This window comes from Vidua chalybeata, chromosome 9 (assembly GCF_026979565.1).
Source record: "Vidua chalybeata isolate OUT-0048 chromosome 9, bVidCha1 merged haplotype, whole genome shotgun sequence".
Classification (NCBI taxonomy): Eukaryota; Metazoa; Chordata; class Aves; order Passeriformes; family Viduidae; genus Vidua; species Vidua chalybeata.
The window spans coordinates 6,962,858-6,982,399 of NC_071538.1; the positions used below are offsets into that span (position 1 = coordinate 6,962,858).

Genomic DNA, 19,542 nt, shown 5'->3' on the forward strand with positions numbered 1-19,542 from the left:
AAAGTCTGCTGTTGGCCTGAGGTGGGGATGTAGCAGATCACCTTTCTAATCCTTCCCTGCCTTTCAGCTCCCTGCTTGCCCTTTGCTCCCAGGATAAAGAAAAAAAAAAGATTTAAAAATAAAAGCCCTGTTGCTGTTTGCATAAACTCATAAAACCGTGGCCCCACGACAGTGCAGAAAGAAAGAGGCCTGCTGCTTCCAGAACTTCATGATCTGTTTTAGGAATTATAGTTGTTTAAAGTTTTATCTTTGCTTTTATTCCCCGAGACAGAGATGGATGTTCTTGTCTGCCTGTGTAGGGGCTGGAAGGTGGAGAGCTGAGGAGCTGGCAGGGCTTGGATCTGCCTAAATGTACAAGGAATTATCCAGCTGATCAAAGGAAATGGCTGTTCCCCTTCCTGCACCTTCCTGCTCTCAAATTTAATAACCATGCCCTGAATTGATAGGCCACACAAGGTGGATATACACTGTAAATCCCCTGGGCAGGCAGGTTATGAGAGGGAAGATATTTATTTTCTGTTTTTTTTTTTTTTCCCCCGCAAAAAAAACAAAGCTTTGATTGCCAAATAATCACTCGGGCACCCATAAATATTTGTCTGTAAAAGAGAGAGTTTTCTTCACATCTACCAATTCCTATTTCTGTAGGAAAGGTCTGCAGAGGGAGTGGGAGGGGAACTGAGTTCAACAAACTTATAACAAATGTCACAGAGTTCACACTTTCAGCATTTTAATGACATAAAACCATCTCTGAGCTCCATTTGAATGTCATAAGGAGATTTTGAAAATCTGTCTTCCTGGAGAATATCATTTGTCTCTTCTTTATTTTTTAATAGGTAAACAAGGTGGGTAACGCCAAGTGGCAATGGGAAGATTAAAAATTAGAGGAGATACTCTGATTTATGGAGATGCACAACATTTGTCCTCCAAACACGGCAGAATGGTAAGAGAACACTGGGCAGTGGGGACTGAAGCTTCTGCTCCTGTTCCTGCCACTGTTCCACCATCAGTAATCTGCAGTATATTTAGAAAAGCTCATTGAACATTTGGCCAAATGTGCTTTCCCAAGCATTGTTGCCTGAGGAGAGCAGACCTTGGGTCAAGCAGCTGGAGAGAAGGGAATTTTCCTCGTTTATTTTTAGTTTCATTTCCTAGGGAAGTAAGCCATCTGTGGTCTGTTTCCCTCTGGAAAGTTTTGAAACTGCTCTGAACTCAAGTTTGCAGAGCCTGTGAGTTGTTAAATAATTCCAGTTTTTGTGGGAGTAGCCGCTCAGGTAAAAAGAGACTCTGGAACAGGAAAAGGGGAAAAGATGGGAATGCAGACTGTGTGGATTTGTGCATCCTTTCAAGCAGGAGTGAGGGTGAAAAGGGGCAGCAGGAGCTGGATTGCTCTGATGTGGTTCTCCCCCAGATTAGCCAGCAAACTTCTGCTGGTACCACTCAGTCCCTCCAAATCCAGATTTCCTTTCTCTGTTCCAGGATTAGGGTAAGGAAGAGGAGGCTTCAGCAGGATACTTGGAAGAGTCTGTGCCCAGGCTACCCTTAATGTAAGATCCTAGTTATACAAGAGGAAATAAAACACATTAATGCCATTTATAGGGTGCTGAACTGGGAGAGGTTGAGAGCTGTGCTTGGGGTGGGAGCATAAACTACAAAAATGATAAACAGGAGCAGGAATTAATGGAAGCTCTGTTGGGAAGACTTTTGAGTCCTTCTCAGGGAAGATTTGATTTCTTGAACCCACCTTTTGAAGTGAAGAAATCTTAAAATAAATGTGCCAGGAGACAGTAAAGCAGAAGTGAAGCTGCCATCAAACACCACCATGTGAAGAAGGCTCTGGAAAGGCTTCTTCTGTGGGTCCATAAAGGAAATAACAGGGATGTCAGGGATGTAGTGAAGGCTGCAGGAATTTGGAGAGCCCTCCCTCCTTAAATCTCCTGGTTTCTCATTGATGCAGCAGAATTTGGGTGCTGGGCAGCCTGGGGACAGCAGCACATTCTCTCTTGCCAGAGGAGATGGTGTTTGTGCAGTTTGTGACACGCTGACGTGCAGCTCTTTGTATTTAAACATTTGCCAAGAGAGGCAGAGATTTGGCCCTTCCCGGGTGCTGCCAGGAGGTGGCTCCCTGCATTTGCAGTCCCTATTTACGGCTTTGTTTTTGGAATTACTCCGGACGCGTTTTCCGTGGAAAATGTTTTCCCTGCCTCTGCCCTGAGGAAGTTTACGTCAGAAGAACAAGGAAGCCCTGGGCTCAGGAAATAATCTGCTAACAGGCAAGCCAAGGATCAGTTCACTTTTGTCCAAATGTTTTCTGGCTGGGATCCAAAGGGATTTTTTCCTGTGCAGTACCTAATCTTGTAACATTATTTCTATTAGGCTCAAGGAGTTAACGTCTGTGTTGGTCGGGTGCACTTTCCAAATTTGATTATAGCCCAGTAAAAGTCATTCTCAATTATAAAAAAAACATTTTAGTCACATGCTTTAAAGGATCCTGGTGGTTCATGGACAGGTACCCTGGTGAGTTGATTAAAATGCTGCTTCATTCTCCCCCTTTCAGTGAGAGAGAGGATCAGAGTCCTGTGTCCAGGCCTTGGAGGCAGGGATGTTTCCCAAAGGCTGGGGTGTTCTTCTGTTGGAATCCAGTGTGGAATGAGCCAGGTTCCTTCTTTGCTTCCTAAAACATGGTGAAGAATTACAGTGTGTTAACGAAGAGTAACTATTCAGCATCCTCATAATGCTGGTAAAGTTCCAGGTTTTACATTGGTTACTAGGTAGCCTCTATTCAAACACTAATTTAAATTAACTTGGGCTGTCTGGAGGCATTAATTGCATGTACACAGCCCCTCCACTCTTGATTAGTCTTCACCAGACACCCTTGAGGACAATACAATGGGCACAAGAAACTCTGTGCAAAATAAACAGCGTAACACACCAAGTACATCATGAATCACATACAATTCTCCCCTATTTTAAAAGAAAATTGTTCCATCTTCTGCTGCAGGAAAACTTGCCACACAACAGTTGTTTCTGAATCAGAGGGATCTGCTAGTTCCTAAAGAAGTATTTTTTGTGCAGCTGTAATTCCATGTAACAGGTTTCTCTGGTGGTCACATTCTCCTCTTTGCAAAGCTTGTTTCTTCAGACCAAGCATTTCCTTCAGTTAATTCACTTCTAGGATGACAAAACAAGAGGCAGAAGGATTGTGACTGTGCCTGTAAGAGGCAACACTCACCTTAGTACCCAAAATAGCACCCTGACATCACCACATCAATCCCCCCAATGTTGTTACCATTATTTTTTTTATTTGGCATTATTGGATTTATAATGATCAAAGACTGCAATTTTTTTCCTCTCTTATTTCTTCACTTTTTCCTTGACTTCTCTTGGCTAATCCTGCATGCACTGCAAAATTTAGGGTCAATCTACAGAAGCTCTTGGGGTTTTTTCCAAGGTCACATGTACATTTCTAGCAATGTTAGTGATCTCTAACAATTTGAACTCGCAGACATTGTAGACTTTTGCTGGTCACTATCTGAAAAGTAATGAGGCATCTATTTTTCTGAAATTCACTGGGTATTGACTATTAATTGAGGGATTTTGCTCGTATTTAACCCAACTATATGGAGAAAACCTATTTCTCTGCAAAGCAATGCCCTCCTGATGTGAGGGCAATAATATAATCATATATTATAGATATTATTTATATATATATTATTGATATATAAAATATCTATTATTTGTATATATAATATAATATAATATAATATAATATAATATAATATAATATAACATGCTATAATAGAAATTATTGATATACTAGATACATAAATAATATATATAATATCTGTATTTATAGAGGTCCATTTTATATCCAGATGGGATGGCTCCTCTGACCCATCTCTCAGCTACAGAAAAAGTCAAGGAAAAGAAAAAGTGACATCAAAACTCAGCAAGTAGTGCCCAGAACCTGACCAAGGTCTTTTCTCTGTGGTAAATGACTGACAGGAGGGGAAAATGAAACCTAAAGTCCCGAAGGTCTCCAGTGGACCTTGGATACTCCGTGCCCTGTGTGTCAGGGCTGCTGGGGCTGGGCTGCTCTTTGCACCCTCTGGCAGCAGGAAGAGGTTCCCTTCCAGAACTGCAGGATTCCCAGTTTTGGTCTCAGAGTTTGGGTTAGGCAGGGATATTGCATTCCAGACCGGTGCCATTTTGGGAAGAAAAAAGGGGGGATGGGGAAACATTGCTGGTGGTCCCTGATGCTTTTGGTCTGTTCTCGTGGGCACACACACTCAGATATGGGAATTTGGTCTTAGAATTCCAGACTGGTTTGGGTTGGAAGGGACCTGAAAGCTCATCCAGTTCCATCCCCCTGCCATGGGCAGGGACACTTTCCTCTATCCCAGGGTGCTCCAAGCCCTGTCCAGCCTGGCCTTGGACACTTCCAGAGATGGGGCAGCCACAATTTCTGTGGATATAAGGAGGCAAATCCCTTATCCCATCCTCGCTGTGTGAGGCCCTTCCCTGGTGTGCAATTCCACACGCAGGCAGCAGCTCCAGAGCAAAAGTCTTTTGTCTTGGCAGACGTCTGTGGGATATTTCCTCCCCTCCCCCTTGGAGAAGAACATCCCTTTCTCAGTGCCTACAATAGGTCTTTGCTTCCCAGGATCTCTGTCTGTGTGCACGTGTGTGACACATGACGGCACCTTTGTGTCCTGGGGCACAGCCTCAGCCACAGGGGATTCACTTGGTGGCTGCATTGAATCCCCTGGGATCACTCAGACACGGAGATATTTGCAGATTTTGGGGCACTGCCTGTGTAAACACACACAGACAGCAAAGCAGAGGAATTACAGCTGGAAATCAGCAGCTCCTGCCAGGGGGAGGATTGGTGTCCTCCACGTGAGGGAAACGTTCACACAACCCAAACAGATGGAGTGGGGGGAATTAACACTCCTGCTTTTGGACACTTCCTGGGTGACTATTAATAGTTCCCTGGTTTGGATTAGTGCACAGCATATGTCGGGTAGCACGGACTTGGTGTTATCTGCTAGATCGTGTCCTGGGCTCAGTCTTTTTTTGAAGTCACAAAACAGTCCTTTTTTATTAATGACTCCCCACCTTCTACCTCCTCTTCCCGTTACAATAACCCCAAACCACAACGTGGTTGGAGACAGTGGTACCAATGGCATGTTTGGATGGGAAGATGGATGGTGCAGTCTTCCAACCATCTCCTGAATCATTGCTAGGGACAATTTTCAGCATTTTTGAAGGAAAAGATGGGATGATATGAGGCAGGAGTGACTGGGAGCCCAGTTTTGTCTGGCCGAGGGACCTGGACATGCCATGCAGACCCATGGCACCAGCAAGGTCTTAAGCTGCACCAGGGGGGTTTAGGTTGGACATCAGGAAGAATTTCTTCACAGAAAGGGTGATTAGACATTGGAAGGGGCTGCCCAGGGAGGTTTGGAGTCCCCAGCCCTGGAGGTGTCCAAGGCAGGACTGGATGGGGCACTTAGAGCTCTGGGTTGGGGGCAAGGTGGGGATCGGGCACAGCTTGGACTCGATGCTCCTGGAGGGCTTTTCCAACCTCAGCGATCCTGGGATTCTGGTGCTGCCAAGGGTTGGTGTGGCTGCACTTGTGGACTGAGGGCCGGGGAGCAATGCTGAGGAGCCTTTTCCCCAAACCACCGGCGCATCCCCACCAGTGCCGAGAACAACCCCGGCCACTCTGTTCTCACACGGGAATAAAGCGGCACCGCAAGGGGAGCCCGAGGCCGGTGGGGGTCAGGATCCTGGGGATGGGGACGGGGGCAGGGGCAGGGAACGGGGATGGTGACAGGATGGCGACGGGGGACGTGGACAAGGACAGGGGAAGGGATGGGGACGGGGGCAGGGACAAGGACAGGGATGGCAATGGGGACAGAGGGCAGGGATGGGGACAGGGAGAGGGACAGGGGCAGGGATGGGGACAGGGATAGGGAGAGAGGACACGGATAGGGATGGCGATGGGGACAGAGGGCAGGGATGGGGACAGAGGACGGGGATACGGACAGGGGCAGGGATGGGGACAGGGATAGGGAGAGAGGACACGGATAGGGATGGCGATGGGGACAGAGGGCAGGGATGGGGACAGAGGACGGGGATACGGATAGGGGCAGGGATGGGGACAGGGATAGGGAGAGAGGACACGGATAGGGAGAGAGGACACAGATAGGGACGGGGACAGGGAGAGGGACAGAGGACACGGATAGGGACAGGGGCAGGGATGGGGACAGAGGAAGGGGATAGGGATGGGGACAGAGGAGGGGGACAGGGTCAGGGATGGGGACAGGGGCAGGGATGGGGACAGGGACAGGGGCAGGGAGGGGGACAGGGATGGGGACAGGGTCAGGGATGGGGACAGAGGAGGGAGACAGGGGCAGGGATGGGGACACGGGACGGGGACGGGGACAGGGTCAGGGATGGGGACAGAGGAGGGGGATAGGGATGGGGACAGGGGACGGGGACAGGGTCAGGGATGGGGACAGAGGAGGGGGATAGGGATGGGGACAGGGGACGGGGACAGGGTCAGGGATGGGGACAGAGGAGGGGGATAGGGATGGGGACAGGGGACGGGGACAGGGTCAGGGATGGGGACAGAGGAGGGGGATAGGGATGGGGACAGGGGACGGGGACAGGGTCAGGGATGGGGACAGAGGAGGGGGATAGGGATGGGGACAGGGGACGGGGACAGGGGCAGGGATGGGGATAGAGGAGGGGGATAGGGAGGGGGACAGGGGACGGGGACAGGGGCAGGGATGGGGACAGGGGACGGGGACAGGGGCAGGGATGGGGACAGGACCGGGCCGGCCGCGGTCACTCCCCGCCGTATATCTGCGAGGAGCGGCCCCCTGGCGGGGAGGGGAGGAGGCGGCGGGCGCGGCGAGCGCCGGGGGTGGGAGCTGCGCCGCTCAAGTGCGCGGCTCGGCGGAGCATTACGGCGGCCGAGCGCTGCCCGGGCCGGCAGCGCGGAGCCCGCAGCGCGGCCATGGCCGAGCGCCGCGCCTTCGCCCAGAAGATCAGCAGGTACCGGGGGGCGGCTGGGCCGGGGGCGGCAGCGGCACCGCGCGTGGGGGCGGGCGGGCCCGGCCGCGGGGGCTCCGCCGCTGCCGAGCCCCGGGGGCGAGCGGGCCCGGCGCGGCCCGCGGGGGCCCCCCGCGCCCTGCCGGCCTCCGGGGGCGCCGGGCAGGGTCCGTGGGGCTGCGGCCCCCGGCCCGGCCGCCACAAAGGGCCCGGAGCGGGCGCGGCGGCCGCCGAGCGCGGGGCCGCTCCCCCGGGGGAGCTCCCGCGGGGAGCGGGGGAGGGCGAGAGAGGAGGAAAGGAAAGGAAAGGAGCCGTGGAATTCCGCTCCCGCGAACAAAGGCCGGCCCGGCGCTTTGTGCAGCCCCTCTGGCCGCACAATGGGCGGCACGGCGCTTTCCTGGCCGAGCCGGCCCTGCCCCGACCGACCGCCTCCCGGCGCTGCCCCGGCCCCGCACCTGGGAGGGGAGCGCCGACCTCCCTCCCGCTGGCTGGAAAATGGAGAGAGAGCTCCCTTGCAGCGCCTTCCTTTTGTGTGTGAGCGGGGCTGCTTCGGAGCTGCGTGAGCCTCGCGGTGCTGAGCATCCTCGGCTTTCTCAAAGTTTGGTCATTTTTTGAAGAGGAGGATTTGTAGACGTTTACCTGCCAACGGCAGGTTTGTGCAGATTTACATTCCGATTTAGGCATGTGTTTCCAGGTGGGAACAGGTTTTCTGTTTGCAGGTCTGACCAGGTAGCCTTTGGTGACCATGGTACCTCTCCTACCTGTAACCAGCAGTGGAGTGAAGGCGAGATCCATCAGTTGTGCCAGGGCTGTTCAGGAGGATGTGGACAGTAGCAAAAGGAGTCTCATTTTCGTGCCATTGAGTGAGAAGCTGTAGGTACTAACAGTTGCAGTTAGAGAAGCTGTGATGGAGAAGGGTCATGGGCAAAGAAAACGGAGGTTAAAGGAAAAAGATGGGTAGGAGGTAGAGGAGTGACATCAGTCCCACCCCACTCATGATCTGGAAACGGGTGAATCCATTGCTCTTCTCTTCAGGTTCTCTGCACATTTTGATGTGCACCAGCCAGGGGTTAATGTGACAGATCAAGGAATGGGGAGAGATGGATTTGCTGCCAGACCGTTTTTCCTGCTCCTTGCTTGTAGTCATGGGAATGTCACATGAGAGACAAGCCCTGGCAGTCAGAGTGTCCGAGCTGTACAGCCCTGGCAGGAAGTTCAGTAAGGTGGCCCTGGGGTGGCCACTGTGGTGCTCGGCAGTCCTGCCTGGTTCCCTGGGCTGTAGCACAGCTGTGCCACCTCTGTGCACCTTTTGGGCTAATCTGATCCACTCCCCGTGTTTCCCAGTGTGGTCTTTAAACAGGTCTGGTTCACCTGTGCCTGTAGAAGGACACAGGTGCTTTGCAGTGAGGTCAGGGCTGTTGGATCTCCAACTTTCTTTTACACTTGTAAGATTGTTGCGTTTTCTATGGGGTTGTCCGTGTTGTAGTGTCATACTCGGAGAAATCTCAAATTCCTGGTTCATGGCCTGCACATCCAGTGCACGTGGAGGCAAAAACTCTGTGGGCAGAACGTTGCACCTGGGGATGCCCAGGCTGGGCTGCTGTCCTTCCTTCTCCTGCTGGCACAGAACTGCTGGGAATGTTGCTGTTCCAGGGGATGGGAGATTGGAGCAGGCCGTGCACGGAAGTCCCAGAGCTGTGCTGGTGGCTGCTGGAAGCCCTCCCCAGTTCCATTGTTTCAAGAAGAATAGATCCCTCACATTTTCACACTCTGCCCCCCGGTTTGGCTGACTCATCGAGGTAGAAGTAGCATTTGTCTTATTCACAGGAAATAGCCATGCTGCTCTTGCTTTGCCTGTGTGCTCCAAATGGATGTCATTCAGATCCACCAAGACAAATTCCTTTAGTCCAGCTGCACGTTTCTAAACTGGTTGTTACAGAAGAAAAACAAACATGGGATGGGCTGAGCTCTTTCTTGGAAAGCCCAAGGGATGTGTTCTCAGCACACATTTATCTGCTGTGCTTTCTTCAGCCACTGTGATGCCCCTCAAGAGCATGATCAGACTGCTGGTGCCATGCCCTGCCTGCTCATTGCATCCAAATCTTTAAATATTGGGCAGAGGCTATAATGAATTGCCCCAGCAGTTTCAAAATATCTTTTTAAGACTATGTTACAAGGTGTCTTCATGTTTAGGTCCTGCTGAGTTTTTGCAGGATGGGTTTAATCTAGAATTTGGCCATCAGAGGTGCTTCCTAATTCTTCTTGACTCCATTAGAAGAAACTCCTGAGTTAAACATATATAATTAGTTAATAATATCTAAGATATTGCTAATTGCAATATCTGAAATTGCTAATTTTTATTTAAAAATATATTGGTAGGATTTTTTTTTTTTAAGCTGTAGTGGATCACATCCTTCTGCAGCATCCTGATGCCTCTGTAGCAGCATGGAGGCTGTTGCTTCCATCTCAGTGTGAGAGCAGGGGAGCTTCAGTGCCTCCTGTGCCTGCTGCACATTCCCAGCTGTGTTATCCCAGTGGATGTTTTGGATATGGGGCTGCTTGGCAAAGAAATAGGATATGGAAAGCCCCTCACCAAAAGGGTCAGTTCTGAGTTCCTGGATGTCCCAGTAATGGGAGCATGTTGTATTCCCAGCACTCCAGTGCTTCCTGGGACAGAGGAGAAGAGAGAAAGAAAAACTCCCCCTTTAAACCTCACACTGCAAAAAACATTACAGGGGTAAACTCATGTAGGCTTTCATGTGAGCCCCTGACTCAGTGCCTTGTCAGTGCTCTTGGAGCATCCTGAGGCTGGGTTAGCTGGGGAATTCAGAGCTGCTCCTTCGCTCAGACCGTCACCATGGAAGTGTCTTTGCTTGGAAGGAGTTTTGATGTTCCTTTCTGCTCCCACAGTGGGAGAGGATCCCTGTGGCTTGGAGCAGCACACCTGCCCTGCCCTCTGTTTTACAGTGCCTGTCGGCCTCACACAAACCCCACAGTGTGATTTTTACAACTGCTCTGTGTTCTGCTGCTGAGAATTTTCAGTTTTCCTGTGCCCAGCTGTCAGTGGAGTCCAGAGAAAACAGTTTTTACCTGGTGGGTCCAGCCCCTTCCCAGGTGGTTCCATGTGAACAGGAACTCCCTGAGGTGCTGCTGTCTGGGGCTGGGGGCTGATCCTGCTCTCAGACGTTCAGTGACTTGGAAATTCCCTGTCATCCAGGACTCTTACACTGCATGGGATTCCTGGAGTAATCACAGCTTGTCTTTATGGATTTGAATTGAGGGGAAAACACTTGTGTTCACTACATTCAGAGCATCTTATTTCTGCTGCAGCTCCCTTTACACTGATGGGGTGCTGTAAAAGGGGACTTGGGAAGGCTAAATTTGCATTTATGTTCATTTAGAGCCCTTTTACACTCCCTGAATGATGTGTCAGGGGGGCTGACAGCCTCCTTTGCCCAGCCCCAGGGTAAAGAGGGATGGTGTGAAACCTGCACCCACTGAAACCAATAGCAGAGCTGTCACTGGCTCCCAGGAGCGCCAGATCGGGCCAGAAGCGTGGTCACAGCAGAATATTCATCACAGTTTATTCTCTTCCCACATCCAGATGCCATTTGCATTGTCAAAACACTGTCATGGATAACTGAAAGGATTTTTAGCAGGAATTTCAGAGCATCCCTTTCCTGTTCTCCCCAGAAGTCCCACTGGCTGTCCCCGTGCAGCCTCTCTGGATGTCTCGTGGGGGAGTTGGCAGCGCTTGGGAAGCCCAAGAAAATCCCTGACTGCTAAAAGCAAGGGAGAAGGCAGGGACAAAACTTCACAGAATTCACAGAATCACTGGGTTGGAAGAGACCTTCAAGATCATGGAGTCCAACCCAGCCCCAGCACCTCAGCTAAACCCTGGCACCCAGTGCCACATCCAGGCTGTTTAAACACACACAGGGATGGTGACTGCACCACCTCCCCGGGCAGCCATTCCAGAACTTTATCACCTTTCTGGAAAAGCCTTTTCCTGATATCCAACCTGAATTTCCCTTGGCACAGCCTGAGCCTGTGTGCTCTGGCTCTGTCAGTGCTGCCTGGAGACAGAGCCCAAGCCCAGCTGAGCACAGGCACCTTTCAGGAGCTGTGGAGAGAGCTGAGGTCAGCCTGAGTCTCCTTTTCTCCAGGCTGAGCACCCCCAGCTCCCTCAGTGGTTCCTCACAGGGTTTGTGTTCCAGCCCTTCATCTCCAGGGCTCTGTCACAGAGCTGCTTCTCTGGCCAAGGCTTCCTCCTTTGGTTGGGTGTTTTTAGCTTGAGGTGTGACTTTGCTGTGCTGCAGGATGCAGTCCCGTGGGGATTTCCTCAGTCAGGTGTCCTGGGAGCTCACTCCCTCCACTGCAGCCCAGGGGTGACGTTTCAGCCTCAAGAATCAAATATGATCAGAAGAGCACCACAGGCAGCGTTGTGTGATGTTTTCTCTTTTAATCAATGGTGAGGAAAAAGGGAACATGTTGTTGCTCATCTGTGTTAATTTAAGAACCCACACACACCCTGCAGCGGTCGGGATCAGGCTGGGCATTTCCTCAGCTGGAAATCAAACCCATTTCACTCCAAGGGGAAGGAGTTCACTCAGAAGGAAACAGGACCTGGGGTTTAGGAGGAAGGGCTGAACTGGCAGGGTGGCTCCGGGCCAGAGCTCTCCCTGCATTCCTGGAGCTGGTTCCTTCATCCAGCACAGCTTCCCTGGGTGGTGACTCACACCTGGATGGGGCTGCAGGCAGGACAGAGGGCCAGGTCCTCTCTCTGCAGAGGTGACACTCAGCCAGTGCCACTGGGCTTTGGGATTGACATCCAAGCCCAGTGAGTCAGGAGGATGGATGCCTCCAGCCCGTGCTGGGCGATGCTTTCCCTTGAAGAAGTAAATGATGTGTAAATGCAGTTTTCTCTCTCTGAGGCAGAACAAGCAGCTCTGCTGGGGCTGAGGTGCCTCGCTGTGCCAGGCTGCCTTCTCAGAGCTCCCTGGGTGTGCAGTCCCTGCATGTGACCCCGGGCTGAGGAACAGGCTGGAGTAACACTTCTGTCATTAGCAGGATGGGGAGAACCAATTTGCCTTGCCCTTTCCCAGTGGAGAGGGCTGAGGAAAAGGGAGAATTCCTCACATCACCCCAGGCTGGCCCTGACCCAGCTTTGCTGGGAAATAAGAGAGTTCCTGACCTTGCTTGGCATCACCAGGCAGATCTTGGGGAGATTTTGGAAGGCAAAAAGAAGAACTGATATTTCCATTTCGCTGCTTAAGCTAAAAAAATGTTAAAAAAAAAAAAAAAAAAAAAAAAAGGAACAATTTTTGGGTTTGACCAGGCAGGGCACATAGAAAGAGAAATGATTTTTGTGTGTAGTAGAGAACCCTAGGAGTGCAAACATGGCTTCATTTCGTTATTTGCAGCTTGGAGTACTTTGAGAATGACCAGTTTTGTTTTGCTTTAGGAGCCAGTTCCAAGAGGATTTTTCTTTTTGCCTCTTTGTGTGTTTTTTTTTTTCTTTTTCTGTGTGAACCACATGTACACACAATAATTAACCAGTGAAGAAGGTCAGAAAGGAAGTGACTGGGGAAGATGTACTTTAAACATACATTCATGGGGCTGTGGGCTGTAATTAACTGGAATGTTTGTCTGAGGTTCCCAGGTTACATGTTGAATATTAGATAAGTTATTAAAGAGGCAGATTTTTATTTGTCCATTTAATTATCAAAGCTTTAATGGCTCTTCAGCTCTATCAAATTATTATTATTTTTTTATGGTTGGAGAATATTTATTTCTCTCTTCTTGATGGGGTTTGGTGTAACACCAACATTGCTTTAGGTTAGAAATAGTGCTCAGGGTTATAGTGTAACATGGACTGCTGGTCATGAACAGTTTGTCATGGGCAAACAGCCTCTGGGAATGCAGGAGAAGGCAAGTGTGTTTATAGAGTGATGGAATGGTTTGGGTTGGGAGGGACCTTAAAGCTCACCCTGTGGTCAGGGACACCTTCCACTAGAGCAGGAGTTATTTGTTTTAGGGAAACTGGGAACCTCTGGCAGAAAACAGAAAGGAAGCAGCCCTAAAAGAAGTCAGCTGAGATATTTTCTCAATGTGGAAATACTAATTTGGTTCTCCAAAGGCTCTGCTCCTTCTCTGGAGTCGGTGACCAGGGTGAAGCACATCTGCTGAAAGGTGATTCCCAGCCGGAACAGCTCTAGAAAAGCCACTGGGTGATCAGGGGAGCCCAAAGGCTGGAAGGGGACACCTGGCTGGTAGAAAGCAGTGGCAGAGGGCTCTTGAACCTGATCATGCTGCCACAAACCCAAAGGGGTATAGATCACCCGTAAATACATCTGGAGATCAGGTTACTTTAGGAGGTGGTTTCTAAGTGTCAGAGGCACGATGCTTTCCCTGGGGAAGTGGTGTCCAGAACCTCTGTGAATGCAGTGCCACAGAAAGGAGGCAGCCTGAGCTGTGGGTTGGACTGCAGGCTTGGAATGACCAGCAGCAGCTCCTGCAGGCTCCACTCAGGAATTCTGAGGTTTACACAGTATCCATTAACTTCATGTGGGAAGAGTTTTGGTGGGTGTTGGTGAAAGCTGGAGAGGCAGGAGTGCTTCAAACTTGAGAGTAATGCTGGTTCCTTGGTGAAACCCATTGGAGATTCACTTCTGACTTGCTGTGGTCATGCTTTGGGGGAATTTTCAAAATCCAGCGAGGTTATTAATGGGGCAGCAGCACAGCTGATCAGTGCCACCCTTTTGTGGCACCACATTCCTTCCCCTGTTGGACCACAGAGGTGCCCTCGGGTTGCTGGGGAGGAGCCAGGCACAGCTGTGGTTGCACAGCTGGGGACAGGTCCCCTCCTCTGGCTGGACTTCCCATCTGTAAACAACGCCTCTTGAAAATGGGGATGGGATTTTAGTTTTTCCTGTTGTGCTGGGCTCTGATTTTTCCTGCCAGGGCTCTGTCTGTGCCTCGTCAGGAGTGACACAAAACACAGCAAGTGAAGGCTGGTGTAGAGCAGAGCCTGTCTGCATCCTGGGGACAAGCTTGTCCATCCTCAGCCACAGCTCCATGGTGTGCTTTCCATGCCAAGCAGCCATTTTCATCCATTCCAAATTTCCCTACAAAAGCCAGCAGCAGGCGTGGTTTGCTCTCACGTGTGTCTGTGTGTGCACACGTGGTGGGAGCAGGGAGATGGCTTTTCCTGGATGTTCCCTGTCCCCAGCAGGACAGAAGCCACCCACCAGAAGTGAAAACATCAGCTCCTGTGGATAAAGGCAAGCATGAAGGAAATTACAGCCAGAATACATAAAACTTGATTTTTTTTTTCCTCCTGCAGTCTACTTTTTAAAAAAGACAAAATAATGCTTCATCTGGCTAATCTTACGTCCATCCTCTGCCTTGAGGAAGCATCTGCTCCCCATGGCAGCCTCAATTGTCCCAGCCAGTTCCCTCTTAGAGTTCCCTTCTCTTCCACTGACAGCAGTTGCCTCCAGCTGCCTTCATTCCTGCCCACCAGCAATCCCAAAGGCAAGAGCCCATCCTGATGTCCAGGTTTAGCTCAGGACAGGTTTAACCATCTCCTTGGCAGGATTTTAGCAGCTTGTGTGCTGTTCTGATAAACAGCACAGTCCCCCATGTGAGATCAGGAGTCTCTTAGCCATGAGGATGCTCAGAGATCACTGATACAGCAGAAGAAAAATCACCCCAGTCCTTGCAGCCTTATGGGCTGGTTAGTGTCTCCTTGGAGCTGGGAATTTGCTCTGGGAGCCAGAGCTGCCAGCAGTGTGTGATGTGGTGAATGACACTCGGGGTGGGTTTGTCACTATTAAATTGGGTGTTGACTCCTGGAGAGGAGCATTTGTGTTGGTGAGGTCCTGCAGGCCAGGGGTACTCAGCAGCTTTTCAGCTACATAACTTTTTTTCTTTTTTTGTGGGAGGAATCTGGGTTTTGGTTTGCTTTTGGAGCAAAACCATTTCCACCCTCCTCAGAGGCTTGGCTATCCCTGCTGAGAGGAGCTGCAGCTTCCTGCTGGGATACAGGATGGAGAGCTGGGGATGGCTGTGCTGGGGCTGGGCTGGGCTGGGCTCTTTGTTTAGACAGCCCCTGGCCATCAGCATTTCCCTCTGTTGTGCTCCTCCTCCCTGCTCCAGGTGGCTTTACCCACCTGTTGTGTTTTCAGCCTTACCAGAGACAATGTGGCTCTTCAGCCAAAATGAAAAACCGTGGAGGGTCACAGCTTTCACCCTCCAGGCAAGGAAGGGCTGCTCTGTGCTTTCCATTCCTGGTGAGAAAATTACCCAGTGGTGGAATTTCTGTCTGGCAGGGACACAAGGCTCTGTGCCAGTGTTTCCTCTGTTTGTCACCTTTACCTTTCCTACACGGGAAGGGAAACACCTTTTTGTTCTGACCCAGTCATTTGTTTCCTGGTCCTTTGTCTGACCGTGATTGCAAGCCCCAGAAATAGGCAGAGGGATGAAAATGCAGAGTACAGGAGCAGCTGTGTGACCAGGAACTGCTGAAGGGTGAGGAGAGCTCTGAAGAAGAGCTTTCCTTGGAAGAGCCTGCTGGGAACAACTTAATTTGTGCTCGGGGTCACGTGCATTTTATTGCCACAGATGTGCACAGAAGAGCAGTTCACAAAGGGGGGGGAAAAAAAAATAATTGCTGTTAAAAATGTGTATCTGCAGCCTTGTGAGAGCTTTGTGACTCCTGGGAGTTTGTTACGCAGGGTCTGTTCCCAGTGGGCAGTGACACCCTTACTGCAGTGAGCAGTGTGTGGTTCCACTGCAGCAGCCAGGGAGGTGTCCCTGCTCCGTGCCCACGTGCCTCTCAGAGGTAACCGTGTCCCTGTGCCGTTGCAGGACCGTGGCAGCCGAGGTCAGGAAGCAGATCTCGGGGCAGTATGGAGGCTCCCCACAGCTCCTCAAGAACCTCAACATCGGAGGCAGCGTCTCTCATCACACCACTGTAAGTCATGCCTGGAGCAGGCCTTGCTCAGGCTGCTGTCCACACTCCTTTCACCCTCTGGGAGGCTCTGCTGACAGCTTGTTGATGTAAGGGGCTCTGATAACACCAAGGACAAAATTCCATGCAAAACCCACCCATTTTGGGGATTTCTGTGTTGCAAATCAGTTGGTGTGGCTGGGAATCTGTGTTTCTGCAGAATCTTTGTAGGACAAGGAGCTTTCTTGACCAGATATTAGTTGTTTTATCCCCAAACAGCCTGGATTGGGCATTAAATTCCATGTGTGTGTGGTTGTCTGCATGGAGAGCTCTTTGCAAGCTCCTGCACTTCAGGTTGCTGTTTTCCTGTCCTTGTCACCCTGAGAGCAGGACCACAGTAACTCATCTGCTCTTCTGAAGTATTTTAAATATTTTGCAAGTTGAGTGTGGCTATTCCTCAGGAATGCATATTTACTTACAAGTTTACAGCCCACTTTGAAGAGCAGCATTGTCACAATCACCCTTTCTGAAGTCAGACTTTCTTGCATGGCCTACCAGTAACCTTCCAGATTTATTGTGGTAAACATTTCAAAAGTGCAACAAACTTTTTCAAGCTGGAGATGTTTGATCTGGGGTCTCACTTCGGGTCACAGCAGTTCCTTTTGCTGCAGTCAACTTGGAAAATAAATATTAGAGCATCTTGTTTTCTTCAGAGAGGGGTGGTTAGGTCAGGCAGGGCTGGAAATGTGCCCTGAATTTGATAGTCTGTGCAAGTGTTGTGAGTTCACAGGAGTTCTTCTCTTTGGAGTGGGGTCCTGTAGTGTTTCCTCAGTTCCTGGGGTTGTGGGAATGAGTCCATGGGAATTCCCTCTGCTTCATGTGCAGTGTGACCTGTTAAAGCTTCCTCCTGTGGAGCACACACGTGTCCTCAGAGCAGAGTGTCACCTCAGAAGGGACCTCCAGGCTGACCTCTGGCTCAGAGCAGTGACTTCACTGCAGGCACAGATTCATCTCTGAGATCTGGCTGTGCCAGGGGCACTGGGGATGGAGGAGGGCTGGAATTCCTGTCATGTCCCAGGAGCTCAGGGAGAGCAGAAGGCTGCTCTGCCAGCAGCCAGGTGGGCACTGAGCGGGTTAATGAGAAGGGTTAATGAGAGAAGGGTTAATGAGAGCTGCTGCCCAGGCTAATGCCTGATCTCAGTGGCTCTGCTGGGCTGTGCAGTGCTAATGCAAAGCCCTGACTTGGCAGTTCTGGATGGGCTTTTGCATAATCCAGCATTAGAACAGGGAGGGTCCCCTGCTATTAGCCGGAGTGTGGAGCACTCGGGGTCATTGACTCCACTTCCCTGCAGCACTGGGCAGCTGAGGAGTGCACTCCCATTGGATATCCATCCCAGGAGCTGCTGGGCCTGCCTTGTCCCACCTGTGGTTTCATCTTGGAAGGAGTTGGCTGAATTGCCTTCCTGCTCTCACAAAGTGAGGTGTCTTCTGTGAACCTCTCCAGCTGCTCCTCACCCAGCCATGTTTTTGATCAGTTTCTCCTTGTATCACCTCCTTTCACTCTGAATTGTCTTTTTTCCACTTTTTCCTCCTATTCCTAAGGTTTTTCCATTCTGCCACCAACCAAGTATTCATGCTCAAAGCTTCAGTCCTGTTGATCTTCACATGTAATTTTTGATACAGGATCAGACTGGTTAGTCATGGTATTATCAGTAGCTCTCATTACCCTGTTGGCCTGGTGTTTGGCAGTAAATATATGCAAGAATCTATAAAAATGCTGGAAAAGGTCATGCTGGCTGGAAGCGGGCTCTGAGCTTTTCCTATCAAACTGCATTGTGTGATGGCTGCTGTGATAGGCTCCCAGTTTGTCACATTAAATTGGGTGCTGAGCAGAGATGCTCTGCAGAAGCCTGATTAACACGGGGTGATGGTTTGTAGGAAATAGTCTGTAGGAAAAGTCTATTTAGTTAAGTCATGAGTCTGTATCCTGAGGCTGCATAATACGACAGAGGTTTGCTTGTCTGAATTTTGGGTTAATTTCTCTCCCCGAGGCATCCGTGAGGATCTGCTGTGCCTGCCTGGCCTGGTTTGATAATCAGCATTATGCAGAGGGAAAGCATTGCTGTGTGAAGCTGTGTTTGCTCTGGAAAAGTTCACTTCTGTGTAGCCACACTGATTTAAAAGCCTAAAGTAGGGCAGGTAGTGTGGGAGTGAATAGGAAATTCCTGCTAAAATGTTGTGTGGTTGAGTTTCAGTATCTCCACAATGGCAGCTGGTTGGGACTGGGGAGCTGCAGCCTGCCAGAGTTTAAGAATTATTTGGCCAGTGCTCTCAGGCACAGGGTGGGATGGTTGGGGTTGTCCTGTGCAGGGCCAGGAGCTGGACTGGATGATCCCTGTAGGTCCCTTCCAGCTCAGGCTATCCCAAGAGCCTGTGACTCCAGTGATGGTGCAGATGTGGTCTCTCATGCCCACCTTGCTCACTGTGCTGAGTATTCTGCTCCAGGAAAGGTCAGCATGGTTTGTCTGAGAGTCCTATCAGTCCAATGGAGGTATTTTGGTGGAGAAATAGAGTTTTTGTGACTGAAGAGCCTTCAGCACTGTGCTTGGGCCTTTTGTTTCTTGTCAGCTGAGGCCACTGTAGGGATGTTCCCCACTCCACGGGCTTGCCCGTGGTTGAACCTGGGATAAATGCAAAAACCTGTCAGCTGAATTTTAGCAAGTCCCTTCCGTTTTGCCTCACCAGCAGCAGACAAAATGCTGCCAGAACTGTTTCTAATTTGGTATCTGGTAGAGCTGGGGAGAAGACACTGCTTTCAAATGAGTTTATTATTGTCAGCCTCCACCCTTCTGCCACTTTAGGAGCAGCTGATTTTAATTGCACATTCCTCAAACCCCAGACACAGGTCCAAGGCCCTCAGAGGCTTTTCCTGTGTAACCCAGTGTGCCAGGCTGGGATCCTGGCAGGATGCAGTCCCTGCATTTTTCCTGTGTAACCCAGTGTGCCAGGCTGGGATCCTGGCAGGATGCAGTCCCTGCATTTTTCCTGTGTAACCCAGTGTGCCAGGCTGGGATCCTGGCAGGATTCAGTCCCTGCATTTTTCCTGTGTAACCCAGTGTGCCAGGCTGGGATCCTGGCAGGGTGCAGTCCCTGCAGCTCTGAGCTTTTTCTTTTTGCAAGCCACAGCAGAAGGCACTGACAGTTTGTTGTTGGGAAATAGGAGCTGTGAGCTCGGAGAGTTCCACGAAGGAGGGTTTCTTTTTTTGAAGTGATTTTTGCAAGTCTCTCCAAGCCCACTGGTGAGTGGGGTGTGCATCTGCACCTTGCTGGGTGTGCTCTGGGCTGGAATCCATGGGCTGTGCTCACCTTGGGTGCCTCCAGAGGTTCAGCATTCCCTGCTGGGAGCTGGTGCTTCTCACCACCAGCCTCACTTGCACTTCCTCTGGGAGAATTCCCCAGGATCTTGCAGGATGGGGAATTTGCTGTTTGTTTGATGAACCAGGCTGTTTACTATGGGCCATTATAATCCC

The 19,542-nt window shown here is 50.6% G+C and overlaps 1 protein-coding gene across 11 annotated transcripts in view; it reads left to right on the forward strand.

Moving 5' to 3' along the window:
• The first annotated feature begins 6,986 nt into the window (after positions 1-6,986).
• Positions 6,987-19,542, forward strand: part of DOCK7 (dedicator of cytokinesis 7) — a 95,272-nt gene continuing 82,716 nt past the window's right edge. For all 11 annotated transcript variants that reach the window (XM_053950401.1, XM_053950402.1, XM_053950403.1 and 8 more), the window contains exons 1-2: positions 6,987-7,062; positions 15,931-16,036. In XM_053950401.1, the coding sequence (XP_053806376.1) occupies positions 7,025-7,062; positions 15,931-16,036 (144 nt within the window). In that variant the 5' untranslated portion in view covers positions 6,987-7,024. The remainder of the gene's footprint in view (positions 7,063-15,930; positions 16,037-19,542) is intronic.